At 43.3% G+C, this 13,972-nt stretch overlaps 2 protein-coding genes across 2 annotated transcripts; both read right to left on the bottom strand.

Moving 5' to 3' along the window:
• Window positions 1–870: 870 nt before the first annotated feature.
• On the bottom strand, window positions 871–6,018 carry comtb (catechol-O-methyltransferase b). Its single transcript, XM_068720169.1, has 6 exons — window positions 5,906–6,018; window positions 4,299–4,470; window positions 1,796–1,913; window positions 1,504–1,697; window positions 1,285–1,416; window positions 871–1,202 (listed from the first exon to the last, which is right to left on the bottom strand). Coding segments are annotated over exons 1-6 (798 nt in total). The 5' UTR covers window positions 5,908–6,018; the 3' UTR covers window positions 871–1,022.
• Window positions 6,019–6,580: 562 nt separating this feature from the next.
• Window positions 6,581–13,668, bottom strand: LOC137879571 (SRSF protein kinase 3-like). Its single transcript, XM_068720379.1, has 15 exons — window positions 13,535–13,668; window positions 12,366–12,655; window positions 12,175–12,283; window positions 11,976–12,063; window positions 11,663–11,750; window positions 11,308–11,414; window positions 10,987–11,152; window positions 10,814–10,839; window positions 10,639–10,695; window positions 9,059–9,413; window positions 8,847–8,944; window positions 7,660–7,767; window positions 7,497–7,566; window positions 7,323–7,415; window positions 6,581–7,069 (listed from the first exon to the last, which is right to left on the bottom strand). Exons 2-15 carry the CDS (start codon window positions 12,580–12,582, stop codon window positions 6,885–6,887), a joined length of 1,767 nt encoding a protein of 588 aa, XP_068576480.1. The 5' UTR covers window positions 12,583–12,655; window positions 13,535–13,668; the 3' UTR covers window positions 6,581–6,884.
• Window positions 13,669–13,972: the final 304 nt, after the last annotated feature.

Genomic DNA, 13,972 nt, shown 5'->3' on the forward strand with positions numbered 1-13,972 from the left:
TCATCTCAGACGGCCGCAGTGCACTCTCAGAAATAAGCAGAACACGCTAAAAAACGATGGTCGAAAAGAGAAGTAGTTGTGATTCGTAAAGGACTAAATGAAAACACTGACTTCTGAGGCTTCAGTGTGCAGTATCATGGCAGAACCAGAGAAAAGTGGAGGAAAAGAGCAACATTACAGCAGTGAGATTCTACAAATCACTGCCAAATCCCTTAAAAGCTCTCTCTCTCTCTCTCTCTCTCTCTCTCTCGTTCTTTTCCCTCTGTGTGCATCTCTGTCCAGGCACTCCCCCCCCACTCCCTCTCTCTCTCTCTCTCTCTCTCTCTCTCTCTCTCTCTCTCTCGCTTTCTCTGTTGAACTCTATCCTTGCTCGTTCTCTCAGTGCACTAATGGCCACAGATTGGGATTATCATGCAGCAGTCTGTGAAGAAAGCACTAGGTGGACTAGCCCACTTTTTTTTTATACAGCTGAACCAAATGCAGAACCCCCCCCCCCAGTATGATGAAACTCACTTTGAGAGATTAGATGAGCAGTGATTTGATTCACACACTCACACACACACACAAACACACACACACACACACACTAACATGACTCACACGCTCTCTCTTCTCACACACCTGTCTAACACTGGCACAATGGTGAAGAATATCAGAGCAGAAAATAGCTTTCGTCACCACAGAATGCAGCTGGATTAGATTTATTATTGATTTGAGTTGAAGCTCTGGGAAAAGCAGTTTGCAGCTCATCTTCTGTCAATTAGATGCTTGAATATAGTAGCACTACTGCCTCCTGCTGTACCAACAACGCATCAAGTACTGAGACTTACATTATGTGGTGTTATAATAAAATACAGCACACAACATGAAATCCTTCAACATACTTTTAATTTCAAGTTTGTAGACCTATTAGAAAAAACAGATTTAACTCCTGATTTTAAGTCTGCTCAGTGAACCCAAGACAACAGAGGTCAGAGGTCGGCTAGTACTTGTGTAAAACAATACATTTTTTTTGTGAAAAACTACCCTAAGAAGACGGACTTCTCCAAGCCGTCCTCCACTTTGGTGTACTCCAGGTGCGATTTGAAGTACTGGCTCTCGTATCGCGGGCTGCTCCGGACAAATTCCAGGTAGTCGGGAGTTCCGGGGCAGACGACGTTGTCTGCCAGCAGGACGCTGCCTTTCCTGAGGAGGCCACACTCCTGGTGAAAAAAAAAGCAAAGAGCATCACGGCAGAAAAAGAAAAGAGATTGATCAATATAAAAACGAGCATAACACACTTGCCTCCATCAGTTTTGTGTCGGGAAGGTAACGGTCCTTCCAGTGATCCAGGAAAACCAAATCAAATGTTTTCACCCCGAACTGCTCCTTCATTCTGGGGATCCAGTCACCAGATGCACCTTCAACTAACTGGACCTAGAGAGAAGAAACATATTGTCTTCTGACCCGTACACACTGAGCAAATGATTGGTTTTCAGTTTGCGTGGAGACAGCTGGCTTTACCTTCTCCTCCAATCCTGCCCAAGCAATGACTTGACGAGCAATTGCGGCGAAGTCCGGGTTGAACTCTAGAGTGATGAGCTTGGCGTTAGGTGGAAGCAGCCTGGCGATCCGCACCGTGGAGTAACCACAGTAGGTTCCCAACTCCAGCACCGTGGCTGGGTTTACCTCAGACACCACTGAGTCCAGAATGCAGCCTGTGGAAATAAAAAAGAAAGACACAAACAGACACAGCTGAGTCACATAAGGTAAGGATTCTACATAAAACACACTTCATATAATGAGAAGTCAGTACCTTTCTCATCCCCCACATTCATAGCCCACTCCTTGTTTCTGCAGAAGTGATCTATGGCCTGGACCACGCTGCAAGGGTCCCCTCTAGTGGCGTTCTTCTGTACTGCACCCAGGAGCCGCTGAAGGGATTACAAAAACTGTACAGTTGGGCTTTGTTTTTTAATGTTCAGTCTTCTAAGTGTCATTAATTATTCACCCATTATAGCTTTTAAATGATCAATAAGCATTTAAACTCCTGAGTTGCCACGTTGTGACCACGCATTCAAGCGACAGTCCCCATTTGTTGGTGTCCATCCTCTTTGACTTCAAATTCTTTTAATTGGGATTTTCTTGAGAAGATTCAACAAAATAGAAATCAGAATTAGAAAAAGTTTTTGGTAGAAAAAGGCTGCTGCAAGTCAGTTTTGTTGATTTAACGTGATCTGCAGTGGTGATCAAGATTTCAAGAGGCCAGTAGTTTCAGAGTAGTGTATATGTATTTGTCTGACTAGTCCTGTCCTCTGCTTCTGCACTCCTGGCTGCAATCAGCTCATCACCGCCGTGACCTGCTGCCCGCCTGTACAGCCGTCTCTTGTTACCTCAGTAATCTGTACTTCATAAGCAGCACCTTCTCAAAGTTGTTTTAGAGTTCAAGCCCTTCTAGGTAGATGAAAATACAAAAAGTTTTGCGCATTATTCCAGGGATTTCAACTAGCAACATGTGAGCTACATCCTGCCCTTCATCTAGGAATCCAAAAACAGAAAACTGTTTCATGGGAAATAGTGTAAACTGTTTGCTTCTTGGCTGTAAGCAACCCGGCTAAGTGTGCGTAGAAAATGTGAGCAGGTTACAATATTTAAAGTTAAGGTTTGTACATTTTCTGCTGTTATCACCTGTTAATTTACTAAAACACATTGTGAACACGTTGTGCTCCAAAGATAACAAGACCTAAAACACGTTGAAATGGTGTGTGAGTGTGTGTGTGTGTGTGTGTGTATGCAAGCCCCTTGCAATTCAGTAAATGAAAGAACAATCTATTGTGTGAGTGTGCGCATGCCTCTGTGTGTGTGTGTGTGTGTGTGTGTGTGTGTGTGTGTGTGTGTGTGTGTGTGTGTGTGTGTGTGTGTGTGTGTGTGTGTGTGTGTGTGTGTGTGTGTGTGTGTGTGTGTGGTTGCTTTAATTAGGGACAGATGAAGAAGCATCAGCCCTTGTTAATTAGCACAAAAAGAGCTCTTCCCAGGAAACAATGAACAAGTGTGGATTCACACATTTGTACACACGCATGCACGCCTATTGTGTGAATGTGTCTGATCTAACTATATAAAAGGCTTCATGTACTTAATAAAAAAAGATATTTGTTATCTGGCTCCCTTTTATAAAATGTATTGTATCAGAAAGTTTGTTGCCAAGTAGATTTTCACATACAAGGCATGTGCTTCGTCGTTTGGTGTTGGCAATAAGCAGAGTAAGAGAATATAAAAATAAAAGCGCTTTAGTGCTACATAAGCCAAGAAATATTAATATAGTTCACAGTATGAAATAAATAAGTGCAATGTACAGAGATAATAGATCATTTATGTATATGAATATTGTCAGTATTTAAGATAAGATAAGATAATCCTTTATTAGACCCGCAGTATAAGGCAAAGTACATCTATCATGAATGTTGGGACATCTACCCATGAAACTTTGCAATTGCATTGTCCTTTTTTTTCTTCCCACCACCTTGGCAAAATGTCATCAATAGATATAAAATGCTAAATTGAACTGCATGTTTTGACCATCTACTTTAGCAGCCAGTGTTAATGACAAAAGAGGATTTTTTTTTTGTGCCCATCAGTGTGTTAAGACGCACAGGTGTCACTAATATTGTTAACGATGGCCGTCTGCTACGGTGTCCCAGAGGACCAGCATGCACAGTAGTAGAGCAGTGGGACACCTGATTATTAGTACCACTTCTATTGTTTCACGTCAGGCCAATCTCCTCCTGACCTGCACCTGACTTGTTCAACAGTGTTTTCAATGTGCAACATGATGAGGTCATGATTTAAAAGAAGAAAAAAAAAAACATTTAGTTTTTCCAGTTTATTTATGTATTGATAATGAAAAAAAGATATAGCCTCGGATGTGCTTTGTGTTTAGTGCTAATTAACCAACGTTAGCATGCCAACACCCTAACTTAAGATGGTGAACATGGTAGCGTTACACCTGCTGAACATCAGAATGTTAACATTGTCACTTTAAGTGCGCTGAAGTTATAGCAATTAGTGCTAAAGCACTGCTGTGCCTTAATAAAGGCTCACATAGCTGATTTGCATACATAATTAAAGTTTCATTTAATCTGTATTAGAGCATGTATGAACATGCTAAGTTTATGATTATACCAATGTGCATGTCATTTTTTTGTTTTATTATTTATATGCATTATTTTCTCAGTCTCTCACACCTGCAGGACTGCGCCACACTCATCCTGGTCATTCGTGTGTTACTCTAAGAGGTGAATACTGCGTATGGGGAGGCACACCTGAGGACGTGTGGACTGGGTCACCGTGTCCAGCATCCGCTCCACGATGACATCATGCCAGATCAGCGCCAGTCCTCCATGATACTGCACAGCGGCGGGGATCACCCATCTGTACAGAGCATACAGAAGAGCTGCTCCACCGCTGCAGCTGTAAAGAAGAGTCAGCCACATCCTGCAACCAAGACAGGGAGCGCAGAGACAATCAGTGCAGCATGGTTTTATTTATTTATTTATTTATTTATTTATTTATTTATATATATATATATATATATATATATATATATATATATATATATATATATATATATATATATACACACACACACACACACACACACACACACACACACACATATATACATACATATATATACACATACATATATACATATATACATACATATATACATATATATACATACATATATATATACATATATATATGTATATATATATATATATATATATACATATATATATATAAAGAGGCAGAGAGAAATTAACCACACACACACACACACACACACACTCTGCGCAACAACAATACAATCTACATGCGATAAACGAGAGCTCTCAAATCTCCCCCTTACTCTACCTCTCCCCTTTGAGCAGGACTAATGAGATGGGTGTTTACTATGCAGGGTACAATACTGTTCCTGCTCCTGTTTTCATTATCAGCTGCTGCTGCTGCTGCCGCCAGGTCCAAGCTGCACACCCACTGGCATCTCAATGTGCCGATATCACTGGAGGATATCATTTAATATCAACCGCAATACACACTTGGTGAATGCACAACACAGTCCTTTTGTGTGATCAGCTTTTTCCATTCACACAACCAATTACTGTTTTCAGATATGTTGAGCACAGATGAATTGGGAAGAACAGAGCAATTTAAAAAAAAAAAAAAAAAGGAGAGAAGCACAGCCAAAATCCTAAACAAGGGCTCCTTCTGTGGGAAAGCAGAGACTGGAAACAGCTTCACCTTGCTCTAATAATGCGACTGTGAAAGAGACCAGTGGTGGTTGAGGTAATTCCTTTTGATTCGGAGTTTGAGTTGCATGGCAACTGGCTGGGGGTTAAGAGCTGTGTCGCAAAAGGCAGCGCACCGGGACCTTAACCTTTACTTTGTCTTCCTCCTAACATACACACAACCAAGAGAAAAGCAGAATAGTTCTGGCACGGCCGAGGTAAACACACTTCCTCTTTATCACTCGTATCATTGTGTCACGAGTCACTCACTCACTTGCACAATACTAAGGAGCATTATTCAAATCACATCGTGTAAAGTTTTTAAATGCAAGAACAGAAAGGACAAGCCGGAAGATGAATGTTCATTACTGGAGACATGGCACATTATTTGTTGTGAAAAACGGAATAACTGAGGAGCATCACCGGAACTGTCAGGTTGACACAATAAATCTAATCTCCCCTATTTTGCTAAACCACCTGCACACACACTCTTCAGTCCAAAACAGGAATTAAAAGCAGACTGAGCCATGGTCTCTCTTGGGCAACACAGGAACAAACACTTGTTAGGCACCGAAATAACACCTCATGCATTCTTAAAGGGTCTCTCATTAAAATCTAACGGAAAACAGGAGACTTACATGTGCGGGCAGGCGGCGCTCCCTGTGCTCTTCGCACCTCCTCTCGCTGCTGCTAGAGGAAAATCTGGGTTTTCTAGCAGGCGGACATATGCCTGTTTATTCTGACTCCTCCTTCCCTCTTTTCCTTCCACCCCCACCCCTAAACCCCCTGCCGAATGTGAGGAATGCGCATCACACCAAATCCCCCATGCGCTCTCATGCGCACACACACACACACACACACACACACACACACATACACACACACATGCTTACATGCACACGCTCGGGGATATGCAAGAAGAAAGGGGGTTATTCCTGCTTGGCATTTGATGATTTCCTCTGGTTCACTTTGGGTGTTGTTACATCCACTACTATCCGTTACGTGTAGATGTTTGTTTTCAATGAATACCTCCAAACTCTATGTATCTCATTTCTATTTGTATTACCTGAAATGAGGCTACTATCACATCCTGCAGTTTTTGTTGCTTATAATATTACAACCTGTACGGCTTTTTCTTGTGGTGAGTCACGGTACTCCTTCAAGTTGACATTTCTGAGACCGAGTGCTGTCTGAGTAAATCCATCTCAAACCTCAGACTGGTATTCCACTAACTCCTCAGTACTTAAACTGGCAATTCTTCAAGGTGAGGCCTTCATTTAGCCGTCTTGTGAATAACTAATGGAGAACAAAAGCAATCTTTTGTCAATTTATTGAAATTCAAGAACTTTTTTCCAGTAAGACAAAAATTCTCTTTGGTCATTGCAATGCCTGAATTGGATGTAACTGTCATTAAAATACTAAAAGACCAAGCAACCCCAGTGGGAAACGGCTCTTCTTCAGGCTAATAAATATCTATGAGCTCACGATGCCAGCACTAGACTACTGCTGCATATCCCACAGCTGCCCGGTGTCCCGTGTCGGGTGCAATGTGTGCCAGCCTGCACCTGAACAGAGAGTATAGTCCGCTGGGCTCTGAACAAGACAGAACTGGTGCGACTAGGAGGTGATCCAGGGGTGTTTCAGACACCGGGCAGCCGTGGCTCTTTCCTCCGGCAGCAGCTCCAACATGGTCAACAGGAACGAGCTGAAGTTGGTGGCTTCCTCCCGCGGCCACTCGTACTTCTCCAGCAGGATCTCAAACAAGGTCCACGGCTTCAGCTTTGAGATGTGTCGCAGTTGTCCTGCACAGGGTAAAGAAGTGGACTGATGCAATGCTTTTGTCTACTTCCAGTTATTGTACACTGTATAAATTGTTCATTTATCTGAAACTTCATGAAACAAAATCCTTTTCAAGCATGCACAAATATGAGTCTGACTACAAGTTGTAGACTATTATGTCCAAATCTCAGATGCAGGTAATTTGGCAGTATAATGAGCAAATAAGCATTTCTAAAATATTACTGTATTTGTGAATAATTTAGTATACTGGTATACCTTTATGGTTGAAGTACTGTTTGGAGTTTCTCCCTGACAAGACGAACTGGGATGGAAGGGATCCCAGCAGCTCAATGATGTGGGCGATGTGATCTGAGAGAACACGAAGCACACTGCATGTCAAGCCCATGTAGTTTAATCAAGGACAGAAGGGATGCTGTGAACAACACTCACCTTCCTCGCGGGTGAATGAGGCTCCTGATTGGGGGTCGAACAGATAGTCCCCTGTGGCCAGCTCAAAAGCCTACAGTACACATGAAGAAATAAAGAGGCTCTGACAGATGAAGAATTGCTTTTTTATTTTTATTTTAAATACACATCTCGGTGCTCCTCTCACCATGCAGGCGGTGCTCCAGATGTCAGCCGGTGTGTCGTAGTCAGCGCCGATCAGAACCTCCACAGAGCGGTACTGACACGTCTGGATGTCTTCGGTGAAGTGTTTGTGCTGACGACAAGAGACGAGATTTTAATGTTCCACTATTAAATGACCTGCATCTATGAGTAGAGAAAAAAAAAAAAAGTATCTGTATTTTTCTAGGATTCATCCTCTGGGGACCATGAATGTTGCACACAAATTCATGGCAATCCATCCACTAGTGATGGAGATTGCCAAACATAGAACTAAGCTGCAAGATGAGGATAAACATTTTTTTTTTTAAAAGGGAAATGTCGTCAGAGGATATGACATCATTGTCTCTTTCTTTGACTCCACCAAGCTATATTTAAAATCAGCCCACATTGGAAACACATGGCAGTTGTGCTTTCCACTGGAGGGCACGGTGCACATGGCTACTGTGCTCTGCAGAAAGCAACCGTCTCATTTGGTTCAGTAAAAACGATAGATTGGATGTGTTTTTCAAACTAGACATCTTAACGACTGCCTCAGTCCCGTTTTATCTATTCTGTCCCTCAGTCCCTCCCGTTGGGGACTCCTCCAGCCCAACCATCCACCAGACGCCCTCTCCCACCTGACCTGGTCACCTGACTCTCACTACCACCTGCTCCCCCATCAGCCCTGCAGTATATTTACCGGCCCATTTCCACCCAACCCCATCTAGGTTGTGAATGTTGCTTCGTGCCTTGCCTTTCCAGCCATTTGTACCTGTTATCTGTACTGGAACACTGAACCTCAGTAACTCCAGTTCCGACTTGCTCCCCATCACTTTTCCATAAATCACTGAACTTAAAATCATTTTAGTTATAAGCATGTTGCTGTTTTCTTTCAAAGCATTTTTTTTTTTTTTTAATGATAAATATAAACAAATGTAACTTAAGAGTCTAAAGCGAGATTCATTCAGGTATTCCCCAAAGTCTTGGCCAATCAGCATGATTCTCACTATGTGTATTTCAATGCATAAAATCAAGATCCAAATGAAGATTGGCTAAAAAGCTCTATTACCAAAATAAATGATGAGGCCACGAGGGAGGTGCGCACTTACTGACAGCTTTCTAGTTTGAAGATGAAACTATTTAGTTGTAATCTTGTAGGTTTTCAGGTTTAGTTTGCCTGGAATAATCACTCACCACCCAACAGGCATTGCCCAGGTCAGCAATCTTGATGAGGATTTTATCAGCATTCTGGGGTTTTAGTAGGTCCAGAAGTACATCCGAGTCACTGATGCCTAAATTAACATAAAATAATGTGATCGTTAAGTAGATCAGACCGGGATAGACTGAGTGTACCGATGATACTAACAACAGCGCAGATTTGTGGCAAACTGTAAACATTAACTGACCACGGGGAGAGGATGGTGAAGGAGGAGGCGGCTCTTTGTCTGCAGTCTGATGTAATAACACTGATCTAGAGCCAGAAACAGGAGCATCTGTGTTGAGGTCTGGCCACGAGCAGATGGACTCTCTGGGGCTGTGCGGAGTCCAGTCCAGTCCGTCTTCCAACAGCAGCGTCCGCCTCCTCAACGCGAGGTTAGGACCTGTGAGCTTAGAGGGACAGGTGGAGCTACGGGTGCTAGAGGGAGCAGCGACATCAGAGAAGGACACATGAAGTTTGTCTTTCGGATTGTGGTCCTGTCCTCGTCGACCCCTGTCTTTTCTTGTGAGTCGCTTAATGGGGCTCTTGGAGACCTTGCTGGACTGCAGGGGGGTGCAACCAGTTGTGGGAAACAATCAGAGGCGAGCACCGAGTTAAACAATGAAAGAATTCTTGAGTGCATTATCACAACTTCATGCCTGTTTTGGGAACTAAAGCCACTATGTGTAGGACTTTAAAATATCTGACTTTGAACCCTCGACATAACAGTTCATATATTAAAGGAACATTCCATATTCTGTGAGCTTTTATCAACTGCTTTTACCAATATATCTGTATGCATATCGTCTGTAGCTGCCATAAACCAATAACACGTATATGTATTAATATCTTAAGAATATATTGTGAAGCCGTTCCTCTACATGTAGTAAACATTAAGTTGCTAACAACAAGCTATTTTGAAACCACAACAGCGGTAGTTGGAAGGACATCAAAATCTGCAGTTATATCCTCTTACAGAAGAACAACCAGCACCTTACTTTGTCCGTTCCCTTTGAGCTACAGGAGCCTGTTAGTGACAACTCAAAACTGTGATACGTATAGATACTTGTTTATCCTGAGATATACAGTGAGAGCCATCCAGTACAATTAACAAAGTTTGTTTCTACCCTGGAAATGTCTTCCCTCGTCTTGACCACAAAGAAGGTGCTTTTAAAAAGTTTTAAGTTGAGTTGCAAACTGTACAATATTGTTGAGGGATTTCCACTGTCTCTTTAGGGTCAAAGTACAGCAGAATGAGAATGGTGGACAACTACTATGTCACCCAAACTCCTAAAGTGCACATCCAGGAGTTCCCTGTACACACAAATCCATTACATTATATTACATTACATGACAGTCATTTAGCTGACGCTTTCATCCAAAGCGACTTACAATTCAGTATCTATCTACGGTAGACGCAGCTACGGGAGCAATTTTGGGGTTAAGTGTCTTGCTCATTGACATGAGACTAGCTGGAGCTGGGGATCGAACCGCCGACCCTCTGATTGAAAGGCAGCCCTGCTCTCCACTTCGCCACAGTCACCCAATCCTTTCCTGATTAGACAACAAAATGATTTGTCAAAATGAGTCGTGTTGCTCGTATAACTGCAGGAAATAGGGTGAAATAGCTGTAATATTAACGCCATAAATCTGTATCCTTTTTGAGCATCACAGTCACGATTATTTCAATCCGAATCAACGCACTGTGCTTGTCTATGACATTGTCCTACAGGGAGTTTCAGGCTGTAGATGTAAAAGTGTAAAAGCAAAACACGACATGCGTCTTACCCACTCCCCAAGAGTGTGGAAAACCCCAGTCAGCTTCCCCAACAAGTTGGACAAACTCTAAAGGAAGTCATAGCAGAAATACGGACGTCATAATTACAACTATAACAAAACACAACCATCCTAATGAAACAAGTGAATATATATTGAACAGAAGAAGACATTTCCGGTTGCGCACCTGTTTTTCTCGGGAGCTTCTGTTCACTGGCAGGAAGCAAAAACATCAGCGGGGAGAAGAGGCACACATTGTGAAAATAAGTGATAAAACATCAGCCTCAGTTTACTCGCAGATTCCTCGTGACACTTTTTAAATAGACATACGCGTGACTGCTTTATGCAGGCGTCACTAACCTGTGGAGCCGGTGAAAGCGGAGGACACGGGCAGCTGCCACAGCTTGGTGTCGGCCGCCAGGTTCTGAATGTAAACCTCGTCCACTCTCAGGAGGATGTTCTCCGGCTTGATGTCGGTGTGGATAATTTTGCATTTGGTGTGCAAGTAATCTAAACCCTGCAGAACCTGTGATAAGGAATGAAAATACAGTCACTGTCAAGGCAGTGCATGTCAGCGAAGGAGCAAAAATAGAAGGTGGTCGCTCGGAAAAAAACAGAGCTCAGTCCGTGGTGAAAGAGAGGGAAAGATGATTGAAGACGGAATGAAGGGTTGCACGGCACCTGTCTGAGGATGCTCTTGACGCAGGGCAGCGGGAGGCCAGAGTAGTTGGATTTGATTATCCACCGGAGCAACTGGTGGCCCAGCACCTCCAGGACCATGCACACATCTGGGGAGCAATTAAGGACCTTGTCTCATGCTGTACAGCTTGGGAACATAGAGGGGTTTTTTTGTGGTATTTGGAGGAGACAAAAACACATTGACACAATCTTTACGTCTCATAGTCCACCTTGATATAAGGATGTTGTCATGGTGGCATCAGTCTGACTGTGTATAAACAACAATTTAATAACACCTGCGAGAAAAGACACACCTGCGCAACAAGTTGGCGATTACAGATGTTATTGTAAAGGATACGCTCTCCATTCGCTCCAGTGATCCTGAAGTCTTCAATAAGGTGCACGATTGCCTCGCGTTTTGGATCTCTGGGGTCGCTGTCCCTCACCTGATTTTCAGAACACGTTACAATATCCCCCCAAAAAATGTATGAAGACAATCGTACTGGCGTTTATAAAAAAGCTACCACTGTGAATTTGACCAAGACTGAGAACTATACGGTGCATTATTTCTCCCCTCATCTCTAATATAATCAGAATAGACAGTTTTTTTCTTTGTGTTGATCAGACACTCACAAACGCATTTGAAACAAAAGCAACGCGGTAACACTGACACATTTCAGAAGCTTGATTTCGTCCAGTGCCGTCTCCGTGAACGTTTCAGCGCTCTTCACCACCTTCAGAGCCACAAAGCGCCCCTTCCTGCATGCAAACAATTATGGCAGTCAGCTACTATTACGGTTACATCGTATTAGAATATCTCTACATTATTATGTCATACATGGAAAGTCAAAAGATCAAACATGTACTCACACCATATCCCAGCAGAGCCATACAGTAGAGAAGTGACCCCATCCCAACTTTTTAACCACTTGGTAACGGTCAACGAATATCTCTCCGATCTCTACAGGGTAGTATCCGCCTGCAACACAATGTACCGCCCCGGCATCAGCCGAAAACATCTCCACCAGTGTGTTTGAGTTTGGTGTTGGGGTGCCGCCTACCAACGCCATAGTCTGCAGGGTTCTCCTGCTCCTCATAGGGTCCCAGAGGCTCCGGTGAACGAGGACGCGTCTGTGCGGCTGGAGAGCAGTGGGAGGTGGGGGAAGGTTTAGGTCTCCCTCCCGTGTCTGGGGAGGGGGGAGGCCTCGGTTTGTCGGGCGGATTGGAAGAGCTGGCGGAATGAAGGGCCGTAATAGCGGCGGCATATGAAGATGACATGTTTAATGGGGGCAGGAAGAGTCCGAGCACAGCTGAAGATGGGCCCGGATGGCAGCAGCGCTCAGGGTGAAAGCTGCAACAACAACAACAACAACAACAACAACAACAAAAAGAAGCATACTTTCAAAAATGGACTGAGTTCTTCAATGGTGCTTACATATTTGAAACAAGAGTTCACCAGCTGTTCGGGTCCGGCAGCTAGTTTGTGCTTTAAGTCACTGATTGCGGGGAGGTTGTTTTCTAGGACATTTTAAAGAGGCAGTGTACATGTGCGTTTATTTTTAGCTGGATGAGTGGCATGTCAACGTAAATAGCTCCTGCACTGGTCCAGCTGCAACTGAACTCTTCCTGATATTGCATTGGCCTAGCCGCCACAGTTGTAAACATGAACGGCTGGAAATTCATGTTAAAACATGCTTTTTCGAGGGACATCTGGTTCTGGCAATTACTTTTGTTGAGGTTAATGAAGTATATCGAGCTTATAATTAGGAAAGTACTGGCTTGTACTGGGACAACATGGCTGGGTGAAGTGCTGTTGGGCCTGAGGGCAGGAAGTGCAACTGAACCTAATGAATACTCATGGAAGATAGCTTTGTTTTTACTTTTCCAGTTGTTAAGAGTGCGTTTGTCTACAATTCAAAACACTTTACAGACGTAGGCCTACGGCGAGCTAAACGTTTTACATTCTTCTGTGCTGTTTGATAGTTACAAAGCCAAGTCTATTAACATTTACCTCTCTTGTGTGATAAAATGCAACCTGTTATTTATTAATTTACTTCTGTTGCTTTTTTTGCTCCCTCAGCGACACAGATTCAAATATAGTTTTATTGTGAAGGTTTAAGTCTCTAGTGCTACACTAATATGTTCAGGACACGCGTTTGGCCTTAACGATGAGACTTGGAAATACTACACAATAAATACTCAACAACATTAGAGGGAGGAGCCTACTTACTTGTGTGTGATATCGATCCAGGTGTAATATCTGTAACGCGGGAAGAGACACGAGCGTCGCACGAGGACTCTGCTCCTCGCGCTGTCCAGCGTGACTGACAGACACTCAGGTCCAGGAATAGCAGACTGCTTCTGCTGCTGCTGTGTTTCTGACAACATTCAACACGATGCAGCTACCAGTTCTATTTCCAGACGGAAGGGGGGGGGGGGTCATTCTCTTATTTTTATTATTTCGACTTTGACTTTCTACCACAGGTTACCATAATATAATAATTATGGTAATGATGCAGGCAGTGTTTTGGGAAGCTACTTTGTTTTGCCCGTGTTTTTTCCCTATGTCTTTCCCTCTCCGTGTGTGTGTGTGTGTGTGTGTGTGTGTGTGTGTGTGTGTGTGTGTGTGTGTGTGTGTGGGCGTGGCCCCACTCCTGTTCCTGGTTAC

This window comes from Cebidichthys violaceus, unplaced genomic scaffold (assembly GCF_023349555.1).
Source record: "Cebidichthys violaceus isolate CVI_PGR_0920_01 unplaced genomic scaffold, fCebVio1.0.p SCAF_25, whole genome shotgun sequence".
NCBI lineage: Eukaryota > Metazoa > Chordata > Actinopteri > Perciformes > Stichaeidae > Cebidichthys > Cebidichthys violaceus.

What these genes read in the sequence shown, in the direction of transcription:
- LOC137879571 (XM_068720379.1), bottom strand. Translation starts at nt 12,582, where the DNA reads ATGTCATCTTCATATGCCGCCGCTATTACGGCCCTTCATTCCGCCAGC. An exon ending in CGCTTTCACCGGCTCCACAG is followed by an intron (nt 10,840 to 10,986) that starts GTTAGTGACGCC and finishes GCTTCCTGCCAG; the next exon opens with TGAACAGAAGCTCCCGAGAA. An exon ending in TCCACACTCTTGGGGAGTGG is followed by an intron (nt 9,414 to 10,638) that starts GTAAGACGCATG and finishes ACCCCCCTGCAG; the next exon opens with TCCAGCAAGGTCTCCAAGAG.
- comtb (XM_068720169.1), bottom strand. An exon ending in GGGCAGGATTGGAGGAGAAG is followed by an intron (nt 1,417 to 1,503) that starts GTAAAGCCAGCT and finishes TCTTCTCTCTAG; the next exon opens with GTCCAGTTAGTTGAAGGTGC. An exon ending in CCGACACAAAACTGATGGAG is followed by an intron (nt 1,203 to 1,284) that starts GCAAGTGTGTTA and finishes TTTTTTCACCAG; the next exon opens with GAGTGTGGCCTCCTCAGGAA.